The following is a 19,161-nucleotide window of genomic DNA, read 5'->3' on the forward strand; positions in this document are numbered from 1 at the left end:
CACCCATTCATTGATTTCGTCGTGGCGTCACCATGTGCTGCCCATCAGGGAAGATTGCGACCGCCGTTACCTCGGATCCCTTGGGTTGGTGCCAATCTCGAAACTACCGGTTCAACGGGCATTCTAATGCTGCTATACCTTGCTAGCGCTAGCCTTTTTATCATTTTGATTTACAAAACCCCTATTAGGCATCCTAGCTTTGTCAGCAAAACGATAACGGAAGTTGCATGTACTATAGCTACTAGCGGCCCAAGGCATATGGACAATGACAATTCTTTAGCGCTGCAGCCCTTCATCGGCAACTCAGGTGACTGATGTGCTTTTCTACAGAGTTCTGCGAAGCCAACTACCGACTGGACTCGATGGGAGCATTCGGCGGGCCGGTTCAGGCTTGAGGACGACAGAAATACTATGAACGCTGTCTCATAGACCTATATTCCTTAGCACGGATCGTCATATGGTGCATGAATGTTGCCCCATTTGTGAACTGGATCGGGGAACTCGCCTTATCTGTTGACGGTTGGGCTATTTATGATGATATCAGGATTCAGGTTCCTAATCGTGCTCGTACAGTACTGCATGCAAATCGTGACACGCGCCTACGACAGATCGACGGTGCCGCGGTTATGTCCCATGAGATACAGATGTAACTGGCCTGCATGACACGAATCAGAAGGCTACGATGAGGGTGATAACATCCTAACGTTCGAGTAATACTTTACGCTGATACTGATCATTCATCGAGGTTGATTGCACGGCCAAACCTGGCGTACAATGTAACTTTCAGCTCCTTCATCTCCTTTTCGCATTGTTCTGCGCCTGCTGATAGGTCTAAGACTTGAGCAGATAAAACCGCCTGGTCCTTTTCAAGTCGTTTCATCGCGCGGGGTTGAGGCAGGTGAAGGAAGGATTCGCCGATCTTGTATCTGGTTGGTTTGCCAAGAAAGTTAGTCCATCTTCTTGCGCGAGCACAATCTTCAGACGCACAACACACTTTCATCCTCGTCAGTAAGCTCGAGCTCTGTAGACAGGTCATCCAATGCTTCCTTCTCTTGCTGGAAGCTATCATGAGACTAGAACAAGCGTTTAAGCTTGTCAACACACCTTGAGTTCCTCGAGTCGTTCCTCTATGCTCCTGAGACGAGTATTTAGTTTGGAGAACGTGTTGATACGCTGCTGATCCTCTAAAAGCACTCAATCGACCAGCACCCCGAATATCAAAGACTCAGAACGCACCCCATGTAACCTCAGTGCCGTCGTCATTCTCCTCCTCTTCCGCAAGCTTAAATGCATTTATTCAGTGATCCTCGCTTCATGATTGAATGTCAAAGAGATACCATCCGCATGTTGTTCATGGTGGTTCGGAAGCACTTTGTAAATTGATCTGCCGCCGGCCGACGTTAATATAACTGGCAGCGTGAGCCAATTGGCGGGTTGTCGAAACTCACACTCTCCTACATACTACTATCACTGCGGAACGTTGATTTCAACCCCAAAATGTCTTCAATCATATTTGTTCTGCAGGACCCGGTGATCGTCAGGGATTTCTTACGGACCAGGACACCGTTCGAGACAGCAAAGACAGCACTTTTCTTTTATTTCGTCATAACTCAATCCCTTAAGCTCTGCAGGCATGTCCAAGCTCGAGGCATAACTGACTCTCTGAGAGACTCCTGGACATGGACCTACAGAGTACGTGGCTTTCATTGAGTATTACTACTATGAAGCTGACCGAAAGACAGCAAGTATTATTACTAGCGTTGAAAGTACCCTCAGTGCAGAAGGAAGTTCAGCAGCAGATGAATCAGGCAAGACTGGATATTGAGGGCAAGCTCGTACCACAAGGAGTCGATGTGTCGCGGCATCTCGTTCTCCCAGACGAAGGAAAATCAGTGGGGTGGATAATAGCAGAGATGGAGAAGATGGATGGCGAGCTGGGTCCGCATGCTGATTGGAAACATGGGAAATTATCAGGGGCAGTCTACCGTGCGTTAATTACCACAGTCATTTCCTATCTCACCCTTCTAAACAGATGGGGGAGAGGATCTGTCAAGAGTTATCGTCGCTGCTTTTGAGCGTTATACAGTTTCCAACCCTTTGCATCCGGACGTCTTTCCTGCTGTCCGCAAGATGGAAGCTGAGATTGTCTCAATGTGCCTACGGATGTACAACAACCCGGATGGAGCTGGTACTATGACCTCAGGCGGTACTGAGTCCATTGTCATGGCTATCAAAACATATAGAGACTGGGCACGAGAAGTGAAGGGTATTACGGAGCCTGAGATGTGGGTATTGAGATTCATGAGACGTGGGTTAGTCCTAATGTTAATATTACAGGATTGTTCCAGCAACCGCTCATGCCGCATTTGACAAAGGCGCAGCATACATGAAAGTAAAAGTCCACTTGATTCCAGTGGACCCAGTTACTCGAAAAGTAAATATCAAACGCGTTCGCAGAGCCATGTGAGTGTCCCTTCCTACGTCAATGGATGTTGCTCAGACAATTTCCAATAGCAACCGAAACTACAATCCTTGTAAGTATCTCCTCTATCATAGCGGTAGTATTTAACGCTGTTCTGCAGCTTGTAGGATCAGCCGTCAATTTCCCGGATGGAAATCAGGACGATATAGTTGTTTTGGGCGAACTTGCTGCAAAGCACAATGTTGGCCTGCATGTTGACTGTTGCCTTGGGTCCTTCATCGTGCCATTCCTAGAGAAAGCAGGTCTATCTGACGGAGAAGACGGAGGTGTAAGGTATAAACTCAGTCCATTCGACTTCAGAGTCCGTGGAGTTACTAGTATCAGTTGTGACACTCATAAGGTAAATTGTCATCATACAATTCGGTTGTATGTAATTGATGAAGATGTCAATGGCATAATAGTATGGGTTTGCACCCAAGGTCAGGCTTCTTTCATGTGCACCTCGTAAATGCTTACCAGGTCCTATAGGGGTCTTCTGTAATCATGTATCGCGACGCTGCGTTACGGCGTCATCAATACTATATCACACCTTACTGGACAGGTTCGTAACATTCTGGCAAACTTTTTTTTTACTAACTTCAGTTCTTTGCAGGTGGAGTCTATGCCAGCCCGAGTTTGTCAGGCTCCCGGTATGTCCATTCCTAGTTCCGCTGTTTTTGCGCCTGACTTTCCGTGCGTTTAGACCTGGTGCGTTGATCGCGGGAACTTGGGCTGCGATGCAATACATGGGATCAGAGTGTGTATCTTTGTTATTTCCTCAATTTAATCTTGTAATTCCTGAGCCCATTTCTTAGTGGTTATCTCAAGTCCTGCCGCGAAATTGTTTCGTGCGCGCGTATGATTGCCAACACCATTACAAATTCCATTCCGGAACTGTATGTACTTGGCTCCCCGCCCGCTTCTGTTGTCGCATTCGGGTCCAAGTCTCCTGAGGTGGACGCCCACGAGGTTGGAGATGCAATGTCGAAGAGAGGCTGGCATCTCAATGCGCTGACCGGACCGGCCGCGGTACATATCGCATGCACAGTAGGTTTCTCTTACTTTATTCTCCGCACCCGTGGGGACTGAATCATATGCTTATCTGAAAGCGCCTTACACTCCCGCTTATTGATACGTTCATAGCAGATCTCAGGGACTCCGTGCAGGAGGCCAAATTGACGCCATCTGGGAAGGGAACGATGGTTAGGCTCTACGGTACGTTTCAAAGATCGATCGAGTTTATTTGTGATCCTATTTCGTGACCTGAGAATCATGTCCACAACTCGCGTCTGCTATCCATTATTTACCGTTTTCCGCTTTTGCTTCATCAGTTGTCACAATCATGATGAATATGTGATTTGACCCTGCTACTCTTTTCAGGACTTGGAAAATCCAGTGCCGTTGGTCCAGAGATGGTCAGCGAGCTTGCTACGATGTTCTTGGATACATTGTACAAGGCTTGAGGCAATACTCTGACTTTGCTGCGTAGTTATGGAGCAGTCTTGTACATGTGGTTTGCATCTTTAGCATCTTAGAAGGATGTATTGTAATTGATTATAGGCGCCTTAGCATAATTTATCCAATGACGGGTCATGCATAATGCAATGGCACCACAATTTCGTATGGAAATATTCGGGGCGTGAGGCCTTTAGGCCCACCGGGAGAAAGTCTTTTGTGTTCCTCGTTGGTTTCAAATTAGCCACGCAGCAATAGTGAGTTTCACTAGGAGGAAGTATAGGGCAGTGTTCAATTGTATTTGATATGTCAGTACTGTCTCTTCCCACCACTGTTATGTAGGCACACCGAATCTCAAAGTGCTCCCGGCGCCTAATTTTCCATGCCAAGGTCACCAAAAAGGAAGATCTGCACGTTCGTTGCAGTATTGGTTGAGGCCCCGCAAGCCCCCGTCGTTTTCCACAACTCAAGATTCTGCTAATATACCACCGGTCTTCGACATCAGCATGTAAACCATCTCATTAGAGATCTATGTCTACAACCAACCTCTGAGTAACCTTTTTCAGCTTCCATTCTCAAGGGACCGTTGTTCCGTTCTGGCTTGTACCTATTTATTGCCCATTTGTCGTACCCTGTTATTAGAACTCAATCATTGCCTGAACTCTCACAACAGGAACAGGAAGAGCATTCAGGGGTGAATGAGTAATACTAATCCTTCTCTTTCTGACACAGAGCTCACAGTCCCTCTGGTCTCCTCTAATTCCTTGTTTACGTACCAGAGTCTTGATATCGGTGCTCCCCCATTCATCGGGCCGAAGGTACTGAAAGCAAGTACTGGGATATCTCATCGAGACTCGAGACTCGGGCCTTTCTGACCTGTGTAGCACGTACTACGTGTTCATTCATATCTCCATTTCCATGCCTCAAGTTCTATATGGCTAGTTTCTAACTCGAGCACTTTTTGACATGTTCCATCACAGCTTGGGCGGATATACATACAATCCAGATAAGCTATTTCAGCTTCCGTTCCGAAGGAACCGTCATTCCCTTCTGGTCTGTTATGTTCATTTCCCGTTTGTCGTACGCTGATAATACCAATATTGAAAGAGGCCATAAATCAAATTCAGGCATGGCCTCTCCATTGCAGGACCTTGCAGGCTGTGGCGCTTGTAAAGTCCTGAGTGGAACATGTTTGTGCATCTACAATGCTATACTCTCACTACCAGACACACCACTTACGGACAAATTTCGCTGTGCCCCAGCGTCAGCATTCGCAAATGGGGATTATACATCAAATCCACCATGCCGCCACGATGATTTGATCGAGCAAGATCCGTAGCGAGGTTCCTGACTCGGTACCACCTGGAGCACAAATATTTCATTTGGAAGACACGTACCAAGAGGCCAAAGCAGTAACTAATAAGACGGATGAAATATCAAACAAGAGAGTTTGGAAATGCTAGAACATGTGAACACTAATCGAACTTAGCCAAGACAAGGTCTACCACGGACATACTTTCTTCTTTTGTTTTTGATGTTGTCCAAGACTAGTCAGGGCGGCAGGAAACTTTGTACATAAGTAAGCATGCTATCGACCAACTGCACAAAAGCCGCATATCGTGCGATCAACCACTGTGCCAACGCGGAAGCGGAAACATCACTCACTGCCACAGCATGTTCAATCTTCCGAGCTCGACGGATCGCCGGGTCAGCTGCAGCAGTATACTAGACCAAAACGATGAGATTACAATTAGTACGAGACGCAATGGTGAGTCACGGGGTTGAATCAAAGGGAACAACTCCTTACCCGCCCAACACACTGAAGAGGTGGACAGCATTTTGCGCCGTTGTTCGACGACCCGCAAAATGAGTTTTTATCCAGGCATAAATGTTGTCATAGAAGCAACAACAGCGAGGAAGAACGAGAAACGCATAGTTCTTGAATATGAGATGAACTCGAATAACAGCCCCGATGCCAACAGTAGGAAAACGATTTGCTTTATGTCCTAAAACCCTGAGTTCGCCAAGTACTAGTACTCGGGAGTTCCATCAGGAAAATCGAGTCTGGTAGATTACAGGCAGAACCTGTGACACGGTCGGCGAGCAGATAATCATCTTCCAGAACATCTGAATTGTGATTTCGCCTTCTATCAGGGTGGTTACGGTCTAGCCTGAGTCGTGAGAAATCGCAGAAGACCCCGTGCATTCCAAGGTGCTTTGACAATACTGCGTGCTGAATAATACAACCGTCTGCTGAGACGATCCTCAAGAAATGAATGGGAAGTACGCACAGCCTCACCACCAACCTGGCTAGGTCAAGGATCTAACGTTCAAATTGTTAAATTATCTCAAGTACGGAGACCAGCATGACTCAACGACGGCTGAGCTATTAGAAAGTCATGACGGGGTCGCCTCATGACCTGCGTATGATTAGATTAGCAACCCTACTGCTTGGCGTGCGCGAGATGACTCCATCCAGAGATAAACATCCACACGGGTTGTGTCAGTAGTACCGGTCTGGGTGTTGAATAGGCTCAGGCTAGACCTTTCGTGTTAAATGATTGTAACCGAAAAGGCCCGAACACGGGTGCAGCCGGCAGAGGTTCGTACTCAACACTCCACCAACGTCGGGAGTCGGGGAAGAGGGAATAGCCGTCTCATATACAAGGAACAGTACAACACGTGCTACAAAGTTTGTCGTATGTCGTATGTTTGTATGTATGTATGTATGTCAATGGCGCTTGAGAGGGGCGCAGCATTATAATGAATACCAGAAAGAAAAAACAAATAGAACAGAAAAAGAAAAACAAACGAAGAAAAGGATAAAACAAAAATCGTACGGAAACTTGAAAGGACGACGCACGACGACAGCAGCAGCATCAACAAACAAAGAAACTTGGACATGAAAAGGAATATCATGAATATGTGATGTGTGCACCCCGATATGTAGAACCAATGTACCGCCAAATACATGTGCGTACAAAAAATGAGACGATAAATGATGTATTTGGATGCTTGCTCAAGACGCCGTTGGTAGCAAGGCTGGGGGTCTTGGAGGCTTCACGCGGAACTCGCTGATGATGCATACGTGACTATCAAGCATGTCAGCTATATTCCAAAAGACAGAGAGGAGACTTACTCCGATGGGAAATGAGCGTTCGGGAATCCTACCACTTTTTCCAAGTACCCCCTGTCCACTTCTCCCAGTACCGCATTCACAGCCAGATTTGCAGTCGAATACCATATATAATCGATCTCGCCTTGGTAGCCTGGTGTATAGTTCGTTAACGGGGTCTCACCCGCCGTCGCATTCGCACTCTTGAGCCCCAAACGATGCCGCAACCCATCCGTGGTGTACCGCCCATACAGGTGACTCATAAAGTCTGGGTGGTCGGGCGGCACACTCCCGTTCGCGAGGAACTCATACACGCCCGAAGATGGGACGCTGTTGAAGTCTCCGCAAATGATCACTGGGATCTTGCTTCCATCGCTATAGACGGGCGCGCGGGGTGTATCCGGTTTTGGGGGCAACCGTGCAAAATTCGCAGCGATCTTCTCGATCTCATCAACGAGGAGCGCGACTTGGACGAGCTTGACATCGCGATAGGCGTGATTCCAGTGGATATGGGCATTGGCCAGAATGATGCGAGTACCGGTTTCTTTCGCCTCCAAGAGGCAGATAACGGCAATATGGTCTTTACCTAGCACACGGTTGAACATGTCATCTGTTTTCTTGAAATCGGGGCGCTGCATCGCGAGGGTGCTGAATTCAATGAGCTGACGTTCGACAAGGGAGAACCTGATAGAATAGATAAATAATGTCAACTTAAGGTCAGCATGAAGAAGGCACTCACTTGTCTGCCTTGTAGAACGTCGCACACCCATCAACCTGCCGACGATCTGCATCACTCATCGTCTTATACCTACTCTTCGGCCAGTAAATGCCCTCATACCCTTGCCCCTGTAAATGCTTCACAAAGTAGTCCTCATACTGTGTGATATCCACTTCTTGCAGGCACAAAAAGTCGGTGTCGTAATTCATTATTTCCGTTAATATCAGTTCCTTTCTGTAATCCCAGTTGAGTGCCCACGACGGTGTGTATCCGTACAGCCGCTCCGTCGCGTACTTCTCGCACAGAATGTTGTAGCAGAGAGCACTGAGCGTTTCTGTAGCAGGATCCGTGGCAAGGGCCTCGCGCTCTTGAGGCGAGATGAGAGACTTCCAAAGACGCTCCGGTGGTGGAGATGGGACGGGGCAACTGTCGCGCAGGTAAGAAATAAGGGCAGACGTGCCGTCCTTCTGCACAATGGCCTTGAGAGACGTGTCCATGGGATTACCCTCGACACCGATTGTCTGTAGCTGGTGCAAACTGCCTAGTTCAGGTGGCAGGGTCACAATGTGGTTGTCAAATAAGTATAACTCCTTCAGCTGAGTGAGCATGCCAAGCTCAGCAGGAACCGTTGGGAGGTTATTTCCACTAAGATCGAGGAGCTCAAGATGGCGGAGTTTCGCGATTCCGGCGGGTATAGAGGTGAGGGCATTGTGGTTGAGATAAAGGTTAGTGAGGAAAGTGAACGTGAAGAGGCCAGAGGAAGGTGGGATGGTTTTGATATTGATGCCACCCATGTCAAGGGAGCTCCAGGTGTTCTGTGGAGCTTTGGCGGTAGGCCGCGGGGCCTCGGCAATAGGACCAACAGTAGATGAAGGGTGATTGACCACAGCATTTGCGACGCTTGGTGAGACCTCGCTAGCACTCAAGGCGGGGGTAGAAGATAGAGCTGGTGTTCCGGGTAGGTCATTCGGGGAGGACTCTGTGATGTCAGCATTTGTGCTCGTACTGGGCTTGACAAGGTTGGGATTTGTGATAGGAATAGCGGATTTGATGACCGTGCGTGATGCCATGGCGCTAGCACGGGCACGGTGATGCGAAGACCGGGAAGACCTGATCATCTTTGTATGACGTATTATGAGATTAAATTAAATGGGGCACTGCTCAACGTACCTCACACTTGAGAAGCTGCTGCTGCCAATGGGGCGTTATGATCTGGCTGCCAACGCTTCCTGGTGAAGCCTGGCCCATATGCTGCGGGTGGTTATGACCATTGGGTGGGGAAGGGTAATGAGACAAAGAGTTCTGGTGCTGGTGGTGAGGGAGCGGGGGGTGTGAAAGGGGATGATGCGGGTGATGCTGAATAGGATTTACAGCACCGTTTGTATAGAGCGGGTAACCTGGGGATGGTGGAGGTGGGCCTATGCTTTGCTGTGGGTGATGTGTATGTGTGTGATTAACATTTCGAGACCAAGGGGACTGGTCTTGAACGTTAACATGGTGTGGGTGATTTGCGAGCTTGTGTGAAATTGCGGGAGACTGCGAAGGGTAGAACATCGCATCTGGGCCAGCGCAATATCACACGCAGGAATATGCACTGTAAGGAGACCTCTACACGTCGGACGTCAGAATTACACGATAGTATAAACAGAATAAGAAAGACAGTTGAAGTGTCTTTGACAAATATCTTGCTGCCGTCGTCGTCGTGCTCGCCGTTGTCGTCAGTGGGGTTGGTAGAATGGACGAAACAATAATTCAAGTCAAAAGCTCGACCAGAGGGACACTGCCACTGTTACACCGGCAACGGACGGCGTGACCGGGTCACTAGTGCTTTGCACAGCCACCGTTAATCGCTTAAGTTGCATGATCCTCGATCGCGAATAAGGATTATGCTTGCTCGTACGATGTCCTTTTATTGAAACTTATAAGACGCCATTATATTTCAACAACATCAACTTTCTTCTCATCCACCATGTCCGTCTACCAAGCAACAACATCTGCACCAGTCAACATCGCCTGCATAAAGTGATCATTAATGCTACTTATGTGCTCGGACAAGATCTAATCTATTATGCGATTATAGATACTGGGGCAAGCGCAATGAGTCCCTCATCCTGCCCACCAACTCCTCTCTCTCCGTTACTCTGAGCCAGGATAACCTCCGGAGCACAACCACTGCACGCGCTGACCCTTCCTTTGCCGCTGATTGCCTTTGGCTCAATGGCAAGGTAGACCCAATCAAAGCCGGCGGTCGTCTGCATACATGCATCTCCGAAATGAAGCGTCTCCGTGCAGCCTTCGAAGCAGCAAATCCCGATCAACCAAAGGTACGGCTTCTCCATAGATTCTCGCACCACGTCACTGACGCACAGCTAGATCGCAACCTTCAACGTGCACATTTGTTCCTTTAATAATTTCCCCACCGCAGCAGGTCTTGCTTCCTCCGCTTCAGGCTTCGCAGCCCTCGTATACGCACTCGCTAAACTCTACGCCCTCCCCCAAACCCCTGAAGAACTCAGCCTCATCGCCCGTCGCGGATCCGGTAGCGCATGTCGCTCCCTCTTCGGCGGCTTCGTCGCCTGGGACATGGGCAGCGACGACACAACCGGGCTAGACAGCAAAGCCCGTCAAGTCGCCCCAGAATCCCACTGGCCCGAGATGGAAGCCCTCATCTGCGTCGTCAACGACGCCAAGAAAGGCACTAGCAGCACCAGCGGTATGCAACGCACTGTCGTTACTTCCGCACTCCTCCAGCACCGCATTGGATCCGTCGTTCCCTCCCGCATGGCAGACATCGAGAGTGCCATCGCAGACAAGCGTTTCGGTGACTTTGCAGAGATCACCATGAGGGACTCGAACCAGTTCCATGCTGTCGCTCTTGACACTTACCCGCCTATTTTCTACATGAACGATGTTAGTCGCGCCATTATCGCCATCATCACCGAGTACAATCGCCTCTCGGAGCAGCCCAAGGCTGCTTACACGTACGATGCTGGCCCAAACGCCGTCATCTATGCGCTCACGCCCAACGTCCGTGAGATAGCACAGCTTGTTCTGTACTACTTCCCCCAAGCAGAGAAAGTCGTCATTGGAGGGCAGGAGGTACATGCTGCATTGCCAGAAGGATTCAACGAGGCTGTTGCCAAGCAGTGGGAGGTGGGCTCTGTCAAGGGGCTTATTCACACCCGTGTAGGTGACGGCCCCCGAGTTTTGAGCCACAGTGAGGCGCTGTTGAATGCCCAGGGCCTCCCTAAAACACTTGCTTGAGTAAAAATAGAACAGCTATCGATGCATGATCTTTTGTACCTTAGTGGAACTTAGCCTTTATGTAGAACGTGTTGCAACAATAGATGTACCACAAAAACAAACCAGCTCATTACTGCTGTATCACCCTAGATTTCGGACGAAGTCGTCTACCTGCGTTTCAAAGTCGCACAAGCAGGGCTATAAGCCCTGAGGCAACATACCAGCCGACGACCTTGAAGTCCGAGAAAAGATCATGTATTCGCAGCAAATACACGCCGGAATATATAATCGATGACCTTTCATCCAAGAGACGAGCTATCATCTTGCACCGACATCTTTTGTTTGAATTTGCGTGGGGGATGTTCACCCAAAAGATTGCCGAATACTGTACAAGAGGGAATGGTTTCCAATCAGACTATGGATGCTTGATCGGTCTGAACGCTCAGGGTTATTTCAAGGCTTGCCTCAATATCGAATTCGTCCAGGATCCTTATCTCCATGTTTAACGTTCTACCCCTTCAAATAATCTTGACGACATGCCAAACGTATGCGGCCTCCAAAACAGACCCTATCAGAAACAACCTGCACATCCCAATAAAACACAAATTCAAAACACGAAAACAGAACAAAAAGGTGTCAATCACACCACCGACCTCATATCCCATCCTCTGCATCAACCATATCCAAAAGCGAACCCATGGGCTGTTTTCCATCTTCCCCTACAAACTGCAACAAACTTTCAAACACCTCTGTACGCTGCCTGAACCGCTCAGGTGACAGCGGCTTCGTCGAAGCGTCCCGCAACGCAGTCTCCTCGGGATCTTCTTCCATCAAAAGCACAGCGTGCCGCCGTTTCTGTCCACTAGAGGTGGCAACGGCCGATGTGCTTGCATCAAGCATCTCGTCCTCATCTTCATCATCCAGTCGGCTCGTCCAGGCTTCGTCAGGCGTGTTCGGGCGCGAACGTTTTTTCGGTGGCTCTTCAAGGAGGCCTGGAGTAATTTCTTTAGGTGTGCTTATAGACTCGGCGGAGCCATCATCCGTGGTAATTGGGTGCGAGAAAAGATGCCCCAGGAGTGCTCTGAAAACACTCGTCTCCTCGGGGTTTGTGTGGTCCACCACGGCAGACACTTGCGTTTGTAAAAAGCGCAGTGCTTTCACTGGGGGTTGTTCTTCGCACATCTCTCGGAATCTATACACAATCAACATAAATATTTCCCTTTGAAGAGCTCATAGCTTACTGCTGTTGTCGGATCTGGTATTTTGCTCGCCTAATAATTTCCTCGGGTGCAGCTCTGAAGAGCAAGCGCACACGCCATTAATATCATGGAACGAGGCACAGCAACGCTTCTCACCTCAATAGCTTCATAGTCCAAAAATCATCCAGCCTCGTCTCCTTTGATACCCTGCTCGGACGATCCTCATCATCGCTTCTCGGATGCTCATCATCACCACTTCCCTCTAATTCCGTCTCCACAGCCTCCACCAGCGTATTCACCTCCCCTGCATTTCCACCATGCATAAATACACGTTTCGTCCCCTCATCGTACACAACTTGATGTGCATATCGCGGAAGAGGAACTTCGGCAGGCACCCCGCCCTCCTGTATCATTTCGGGCAATATTTTTGTCCACTTCCCAGGCTTGGAAGGGTGCTCATACTGATACACCCAGTTTGGCGTATCGGCGCGTAAGCTAGTAAGCGCACAAGTGGGCTGCGCGCGAGTCAGCCCACAAAATCTAGATGAAGTGCTTGATTTAGAGCAGCCAAGTAGAAATGAGATCGATCGCATACATATAAATCTCCTTCAAGCGTCCGTCGATAATCGCGCGCTGAGTGAAACATGCGTCGGGACCCCCGCTTGTGCTGAAATTGCTGAACAATTCCGTCACTGTGTTGCTCGCGATGTCGTAGGCGTACATGTCGGACAGATACTTGTCATCGCGCTGCCCCGCGAAAATAAAAAGAGTGTGCGACTTTGGATCGAGAACCATTGAATGGCCTACCGTTCTTCAGTATGCTAGAGTTAATAACACGAGACAGACTTACCAAAGCGGGGTGAGATGAGCGGCTGTACCGACGATGACATTGATAATGTAGGTTGGGGTCTGCAGACACAATAAGAACGACAACAAACGGCCAATAATGACAACACTCGCTGTAGGAGTTTCCATTTGCTCGTGCGGACGTTATAACTATACATGCCAGAGTACTTTGGCGAATTCCAGTCGCCATCGACCACTCGGCCCCCGGAAACGTACAATATTTGCGCCTCACAGTCCATCACCATTTGGTGGTCGAAGATAAGTGGCGGGCCACCGAAGGACTAGCATCATTGGTTTAAAAAATGCAGTGTCAGCTCTACCACTCACCGCCGTATCAAATGACAATAGATCCCATGTCCCAACGTCCAATCCTCGCGTATGATAACGGTAAAACTCCGAGCAGTATGGGGTAGACCTAGACCCATCCGGTATCTCCCCCGCTCTTCTTAATAGTTCTTGATGGTCGTCCGGCTTTAAGATGTCCCCATCGCCAAGTCGACCCAGGAGATAGATGCACCCTGACTTTGTATCATAAACAATCTTGTGACAAGACCTAGCGATAGGACCGTTTTTCTCGATAGACGTGCTATGACTGATCACGCGCCATCGCTCAGCACTCACGTCATACACCCAAAAATCGTCTAGGCTTTTCTGCCCGTCCCAGCCTCCAAAAAGGTAGATGAGGCCATTTTCAGGGTCTAGTGCCATTGCGTGGCCACCACGTTTGCTCGGCGCGTCGCCGTCCGCGTCCACGCCGTGAAGTCGTTTCCACTGCGAGTGTGGTTGACAAGATTGGATATAAGCATCTAGAAGGCCAGCTGAAGATGCTTCAGAGAAAAGCGCTTCGGAGTCAGCCCAAGTCCCTTGGAGAACAAGGCTCGAGTGCAGGGCTGTCACAACAGGGTGCTCGACCTGAATGTTTGAGCGCGCCAGGATGTTTTGATATGGTGTTAGCAACCTCCGCTGCCTCAGATGCTTAAGCACGTGGCGAAGCACTACGGTTTCTCGGTACTATGATTATTTGTTCAGTGAATATGCGTGTGATAAAAATGGCCTATCAAACCTCCTCGTATCGCGAGCGGATATTGTCGACGTATAGAGGATCGGCTATGCCTGAAACAGAGACATACCAGATCGAAATATGAAAACTCATCCCATGCGCTCTAACCGATGCACAGATTGAGCAAACAAAAAAAATGCAACACGCCCACTCACGAAACTGGTACGATCTTAATGTACCGTATCGGAAAGCAAATGCCCTCGCTATTCACATGCTTCAAAGGAAACGTTTCTGGTGTGGTATCGTCCTTGAGCTGAGTGTGCAACGCCTGCACCATATGGTGTGGATTCAGGCCTACATAGACCCTGAACTCCCTCATGTTGCATGGATGTTCTGTTGAATCTGTTCAAAGCCTGAATGTTGGAGGAATACGCTCACATACTCCTGTGAAACTTCATCCGCCAGACTTAGTTTTTGCATCGATAACAAGGTTGGTCGGCGTCACCTTTCCAAATGTTATGCTCTCTTTATGTCATCAGGAACAGGGTATGTCAGCGCGTGCAAGATCATGAAGCGCAGCAGCTACTCAACTGACAACACTGAGTGTTTCTAACTTCAACAGTATCCATTGCTTCGCTGTAGGTAATTGCTGCGCGCCACTCCATCTACTTGACGGGTCCTGTGGTGTGTCCACTAGTATGTTTTCCGGAACGTAGTTCCCGCTGTGCTCCGAGCATCCGGCAATGGCGTAAGTCATGGGCTGTGCAGGAGGCATAGTTGGTTGGCTTGAGGTCGCCCAAGTGGCAGACATTATGAACGGTTTGATCTTCCCTAGTTGAGGATAATATGACAAGTGCCACAGAGTAGAAAGGTTCAGAACGTTCGACACGTTGAGACGTTGAGATCTGGGAGCCGTATAGTGTCGGCAAGACGGTTGTCAACAAATGTGTACACTGTTGCAATGTTCACATGACCAACAACAAAATTCATCATATTTGTGGACTAATTATTTACGAATAAAGCACCTAAAAGTCGATCCCGCCAAGCGTTAGTACGTACTGTATGTACTTATACACTCAAGATAGTATTGTGGTCGTAAATCTATCGGTAAGATCTATGAAGCAGGGTAACATAATCTACCTTCCATGATAAATTGCTCTATGCACAACTTAGGAGTTCTGGTCGTCAACAGTCTGCATAATCCAGGACTCGGATGCGACAAACTGCTGGGTAGGGACACCTAGCTCGAGGAGCTTGGCGAAAGCAGCAGAGAAACTAAACCTGTATTAGAGTATGAATGCGCTGATTATTAAGTGACGCACTCCTTGAAGAACAGGTCAACGTCGTCAGCGTAGGCCTTCGCGTACTTCTTGAAACTCTTGTCCTGTGTAAGAACGTAGTCCGTTCTGAAAGATTTTAGTCCATGTTGACGATGCATAGCCAAAGCAACATACGGGAGCATCATAAGCGATTTAGTCTTCTTGTCCTCAAGCTGCTTAGGTCCGTTCCACTTCTTCCACACCCACCTGTCCCAACGATACGTCAGTACTTCCTCCTTTGAGAGGGGGCTATATGCTTACTTCTCATCAAACAAGAGCTTGTAGAAGTCGTTAGTGAACATGGTGGGAGAGAAGGTCCAAGGTCCGTCATAACCAGAGCTGGATAGAACAAAATCACCGACAGAAAAGAAAATACAGCAAAGGCCATACCGGTCAGCGTGGCAACGGCCAAGGGCATGGGCACCGCAGAGAGCAACTATTTCTTGGTCGTCGAAGCTGCAGGAATAACGTCAGTTTCCCAAGAATTTCATCGCATGAATGCAGGTTCACCCCATGCGGTAGAAAATCTGGCGTAAATGTCAGCTCGCATTTGATTATAAATTAAAATCACATACATCCCGAATATGTTGTGCCCCTTGGGAGGCGTCAGGAAGACGGCCGTCAGGAGGTACGTGGGATTCAAAGCCATCAATGCGACCAGGCCTCCAAGGAACCTTCGGACCAGCCATCTCCTGCACAGCAGCGACACCAGCAAGCGTCCACAAGTCACCGTAGCTGATCCAGCTAAACTCTTGCTTAATCTTCTCCATCAATTCTCGGGCGACATGAAGACCCGCGTTAGCGCCATGGAGTGACTCGGGTTGGAAACGCATGGTCGCGTAGTTGCTGTGTTTCATTATACCGTTACGTCAATGATAAGGGTCTTCTAATCGGCCGACAGGAAAAACTGACCTTCCGCCAGTACCAGTAGCCTTATCGTATGTACCAGAGGCATGCCACGCCAGGCGGAGGACCACAGGGCCAAAGAGCCATCTACAAAAAACCGATGAGAGTGGGAACCAAACCGACACACAAATACCGCACTATCGTAGTCACCAGCATCATCAATTACCTCAGCGATGCGGTTGTATACCTGAAATAAAACAGATGAACTCCAGCAAACCTTCATAGCGAGGTTAGAACGAACTTTCTGGTAGTCTTCCTTGGTCGGGACAAAGTTTGTAGCAACCTTTGCTGACTGAGCCGCAGACTTTAACGCGGTAGAAGCCACTTTTGCCGTCTCCGAAGATGAGCCATAAAAGTAGTATGCAACACCACCACCCAGAACGATGGCACCCAGGCCAACATAGAGACCAGTGTTGGACTTGGTTGCTGGAGGAACCTCCGTTGAATACTTGCGGAAGGAAGACGTGCGCAGCTGGGCCCTTTTGAAGGATGCAGACAAAGCCTGCCTGCGAAGTGGTGCACGAATCGCGGTGAAAGACATGATGGGGGATAAAGCAAAAAGCAGGATGGAGAGAAGAAAACGCACTGAATATTAACGCTGAATCACGCACTGACCGCCTGGCTGCAGAAATGTAAGGGTTTACATAATCTGTTTATCGGTTCCCCAGCCAATTGTGCTCTGCCATTTACACAACGCGACGAGCCCCATTGGGATATCAAGTATCCGAGGACTCATCGATCGTCGATGCTTCTGCCTGATACGCAAGCTTAACCGCCCCTTTGACGTTTGCGATGGACGAGTACTATAATTAATGAGCCCCTTCACACGTCTCGGATGCATGTTTCTCTCAGGGTACGAGGTAGGCCTCAAGGTCATCTATAAGTAGCTAATATTCACAGGCCTTCCGTCGTCAGTTCACCCTCAATCCAGCTCCCTGCGGTCTTTGCGCAAAAGCCTCTGTCTTACATCAACTTGACTCACCCTTAGCCTAGACATATCAACGGGTATCTTTATTTGTCATACTGCGCGTATACACTGCAGAGCATTCTCTCCTTGGGAGGTCTAAGTCAAGTTCACGAGGTTGACGAAGTCGAAGATTCTCGAACGACCGGGTTTCGCTTCAATTCAGCGGCACTCGACAAACTTCGGAGTTCCATGGACTGCCCGTCAACAACGGGCCTAAGTGATTCAGCTTCTCTTACATTGCTTCTGAGCGCCTTTGCCCTCAATTTCGAATGATGATTGAGTTATGGGCAGTGTCATGTCACTCGAAACTTGAAGCTAAGCGCTTTACCCCTTGCAGTGCTTTAAATTTCGTGGCTGTTTCCCCCGTTCTACACCACGTGACTAAAAAAAAAACTGCCAGGCACTGCCTCGCTAACCTAGCTCAGCCTAGCTTAGCCTCCTTGGTTCCCTCCCCCTGATTGAACGATTACGGCGCACAATGTCATCTCCGGTCATTGTCATCATGCGACTCTTTACCAAGGTGATACAGAAGGTCCACGGAAACCTACACTTTCGGGAGCTTCAGTCACAGTTCTGTCACAGATTGACGCCCGTACGAACCTATAAAGGCCGTAATATATGATATATCCCACCTTGATCATACACCACACGCTTCATCATGAATCCCTACGCAAATCGCTGGCCTAACGACTGGCACCAAGGACAATACAACCCCCATGTATATGTCCCCCCCTCGTACCAGCCATATCAACAAACAGGATGGCATGGATTCAACTGTATGTGCCCTTCAACTTCCATTACTCACCTATGTGATCTTACCATGCTATCTGCACACCCACAGTCGATCGCTCAGTACCAAAATCAAAATGGCCCAGTCTCAACCCCACTCTTGCATCAGACATGACCTACGTGCGCTACGATATCCGCCAGCCCGCTCGGGAAGGGATCATGCTATCTACATGGCAACAAATCAGCCACGTTCCAGCATTCGTAGCGCCCACGTACGAGATCCTCATCATCTCGAAGGCATTCCCTTGGTCAATCGTCATCCGTGCGCCTGCTGGGTCTGTAATCACATGCGGCGCGATCTTTGATGGATTGCATGAACTGCTACAAAAGCCGATTGAAGACTCGGAGTGGGCAATCGTGGCTCTTGATAAGACACGACGGGAAACAATCGAGAAAGCTGCGAAGTCGAGGCAAGAGAAGGACAAGGATAAACGACTGAAGAGAATTGACTGGCTGGGGGATACGCCGATGTTTAAGGGGCTGGAGAAAGACGAGGAATTTGAGAAAAAGAGACATTTACCCGGAAGTACGAATGTCGCGGAGACATGGGTGGTGAGATTTGGGAAACCATGATGCATCATCATGGGAGTTTCATGATTATTTTCCTTATTTTTCTTTTCGGACACCGTGTACCGATACGACCTCATGCCTATACTTCGACATGCCTTACGGCTCCCGTTACTTATTATTAGTCTCATCTGCTGTGCATTTCTGGGGAAGTCATCCAAATATGACTTGGCCAGTGGTTATCATCGAGAGTGCAATTGTGCGCATCATGATGTTTCACTGCTGATGCAATGCCCATATCACGGCGTTTCACCAGACCCTTGATCAAGTTAGATGTATCATACACCTATACCCACTCCATTTCTTTGTACATACATAGTTGAAACGTTGAATGTTGATATCATGATCATGATTCGAATTCAAATCCTATTTACATAAAAGTCGAAGTCTACATCGGTCACGATTCAGTACCAGGGTTAGGGTTACATGTCACTTACCATCTTTTTTTGTTTCTTCACTCTAGAGTCCAGACACTTGGCATAAGATTGCCTAGACCTACGAGCACGGAAGGAAATCGGTACGGTCCAATCTACAAGAGACCTATATCTCAATGGTATCATTCCAGTACGCTATCAT

At 48.6% G+C, this 19,161-nt stretch overlaps 9 protein-coding genes across 9 annotated transcripts; 3 read left to right on the forward strand and 6 right to left on the reverse strand.

The window, feature by feature from the left end:
- Window positions 1-733: 733 nt before the first annotated feature.
- On the reverse strand, window positions 734-1,355 carry BJ212DRAFT_1449458 (Prefoldin subunit-domain-containing protein; the record flags this gene model as incomplete). The annotated part of the gene is made up of 5 exons (XM_041338697.1): window positions 734-926; window positions 988-1,055; window positions 1,105-1,184; window positions 1,237-1,282; window positions 1,338-1,355. The coding sequence occupies 5 exons, from the start codon at window positions 1,353-1,355 to the stop codon at window positions 734-736; spliced, it is 405 nt and encodes a 134-aa protein (XP_041187631.1).
- Window positions 1,356-1,438: 83 nt separating this feature from the next.
- On the forward strand, window positions 1,439-3,974 carry BJ212DRAFT_1590622 (pyridoxal phosphate-dependent transferase). The gene is made up of 13 exons (XM_041342490.1): window positions 1,439-1,692; window positions 1,743-1,986; window positions 2,033-2,285; window positions 2,338-2,463; window positions 2,501-2,534; window positions 2,583-2,822; window positions 2,884-2,901; window positions 2,951-3,023; window positions 3,075-3,111; window positions 3,165-3,218; window positions 3,277-3,508; window positions 3,571-3,676; window positions 3,842-3,974. Exons 1-13 carry the CDS (start codon window positions 1,498-1,500, stop codon window positions 3,922-3,924), a joined length of 1,695 nt encoding a protein of 564 aa, XP_041187632.1. The 5' UTR covers window positions 1,439-1,497; the 3' UTR covers window positions 3,925-3,974.
- Window positions 3,975-6,521: 2,547 nt separating this feature from the next.
- On the reverse strand, window positions 6,522-7,092 carry BJ212DRAFT_791938 (uncharacterized protein). The gene is made up of 2 exons (XM_041344080.1): window positions 7,056-7,092; window positions 6,522-7,008 (listed from the first exon to the last, which is right to left on the reverse strand). The coding sequence occupies exon 2, from the start codon at window positions 6,887-6,889 to the stop codon at window positions 6,602-6,604; it is 288 nt and encodes a 95-aa protein (XP_041187633.1). The 5' UTR covers window positions 6,890-7,008; window positions 7,056-7,092; the 3' UTR covers window positions 6,522-6,601.
- Window positions 6,552-9,512, reverse strand: BJ212DRAFT_1389673 (Endonuclease/exonuclease/phosphatase). Its single transcript, XM_041336957.1, has 4 exons — window positions 8,920-9,512; window positions 7,771-8,867; window positions 7,056-7,715; window positions 6,552-7,008 (listed from the first exon to the last, which is right to left on the reverse strand). The coding sequence occupies exons 1-4, from the start codon at window positions 9,301-9,303 to the stop codon at window positions 6,936-6,938; spliced, it is 2,214 nt and encodes a 737-aa protein (XP_041187634.1). The 5' UTR covers window positions 9,304-9,512; the 3' UTR covers window positions 6,552-6,935.
- Window positions 9,513-9,604: 92 nt separating this feature from the next.
- Window positions 9,605-11,098, forward strand: BJ212DRAFT_1389676 (Diphosphomevalonate decarboxylase). Its single transcript, XM_041336958.1, has 3 exons — window positions 9,605-9,771; window positions 9,830-10,073; window positions 10,123-11,098. Exons 1-3 carry the CDS (start codon window positions 9,719-9,721, stop codon window positions 11,011-11,013), a joined length of 1,188 nt encoding a protein of 395 aa, XP_041187635.1. The 5' UTR covers window positions 9,605-9,718; the 3' UTR covers window positions 11,014-11,098.
- A 548-nt stretch (window positions 11,099-11,646) lies between these two features.
- On the reverse strand, window positions 11,647-14,416 carry BJ212DRAFT_1282908 (uncharacterized protein; the record flags this gene model as incomplete). The annotated part of the gene is made up of 9 exons (XM_041331711.1): window positions 11,647-12,184; window positions 12,234-12,287; window positions 12,348-12,731; window positions 12,787-12,994; window positions 13,042-13,100; window positions 13,146-13,318; window positions 13,365-14,048; window positions 14,131-14,200; window positions 14,253-14,416. The coding sequence occupies 9 exons, from the start codon at window positions 14,414-14,416 to the stop codon at window positions 11,647-11,649; spliced, it is 2,334 nt and encodes a 777-aa protein (XP_041187636.1).
- BJ212DRAFT_1389716 (uncharacterized protein) lies at window positions 14,408-15,037 on the reverse strand. Its single transcript, XM_041336959.1, has 3 exons — window positions 14,633-15,037; window positions 14,480-14,562; window positions 14,408-14,430 (listed from the first exon to the last, which is right to left on the reverse strand). The coding sequence occupies exons 1-2, from the start codon at window positions 14,846-14,848 to the stop codon at window positions 14,554-14,556; spliced, it is 225 nt and encodes a 74-aa protein (XP_041187637.1). The 5' UTR covers window positions 14,849-15,037; the 3' UTR covers window positions 14,408-14,430; window positions 14,480-14,553.
- A 169-nt stretch (window positions 15,038-15,206) lies between these two features.
- BJ212DRAFT_1486031 (cytochrome C peroxidase) lies at window positions 15,207-16,803 on the reverse strand (the record flags this gene model as incomplete). The annotated part of the gene is made up of 10 exons (XM_041341070.1): window positions 15,207-15,312; window positions 15,360-15,443; window positions 15,492-15,563; window positions 15,618-15,695; window positions 15,747-15,812; window positions 15,867-15,883; window positions 15,932-16,202; window positions 16,269-16,349; window positions 16,382-16,449; window positions 16,504-16,803. The coding sequence occupies 10 exons, from the start codon at window positions 16,801-16,803 to the stop codon at window positions 15,207-15,209; spliced, it is 1,143 nt and encodes a 380-aa protein (XP_041187638.1).
- Window positions 16,804-17,887: 1,084 nt separating this feature from the next.
- BJ212DRAFT_1449464 (uncharacterized protein) lies at window positions 17,888-18,591 on the forward strand (the record flags this gene model as incomplete). Its single annotated transcript, XM_041338698.1, has 2 exons — window positions 17,888-18,005; window positions 18,083-18,591. 2 exons carry the CDS (start codon window positions 17,888-17,890, stop codon window positions 18,589-18,591), a joined length of 627 nt encoding a protein of 208 aa, XP_041187639.1.
- Between the last annotated feature and the right edge of the window lie 570 nt (window positions 18,592-19,161).

The sequence above is a fragment of the Suillus subaureus genome, assembly GCF_016647635.1.
Source record: "Suillus subaureus strain MN1 chromosome Unknown BJ212scaffold_48, whole genome shotgun sequence".
Lineage (NCBI taxonomy): Eukaryota > Fungi > Basidiomycota > Agaricomycetes > Boletales > Suillaceae > Suillus > Suillus subaureus.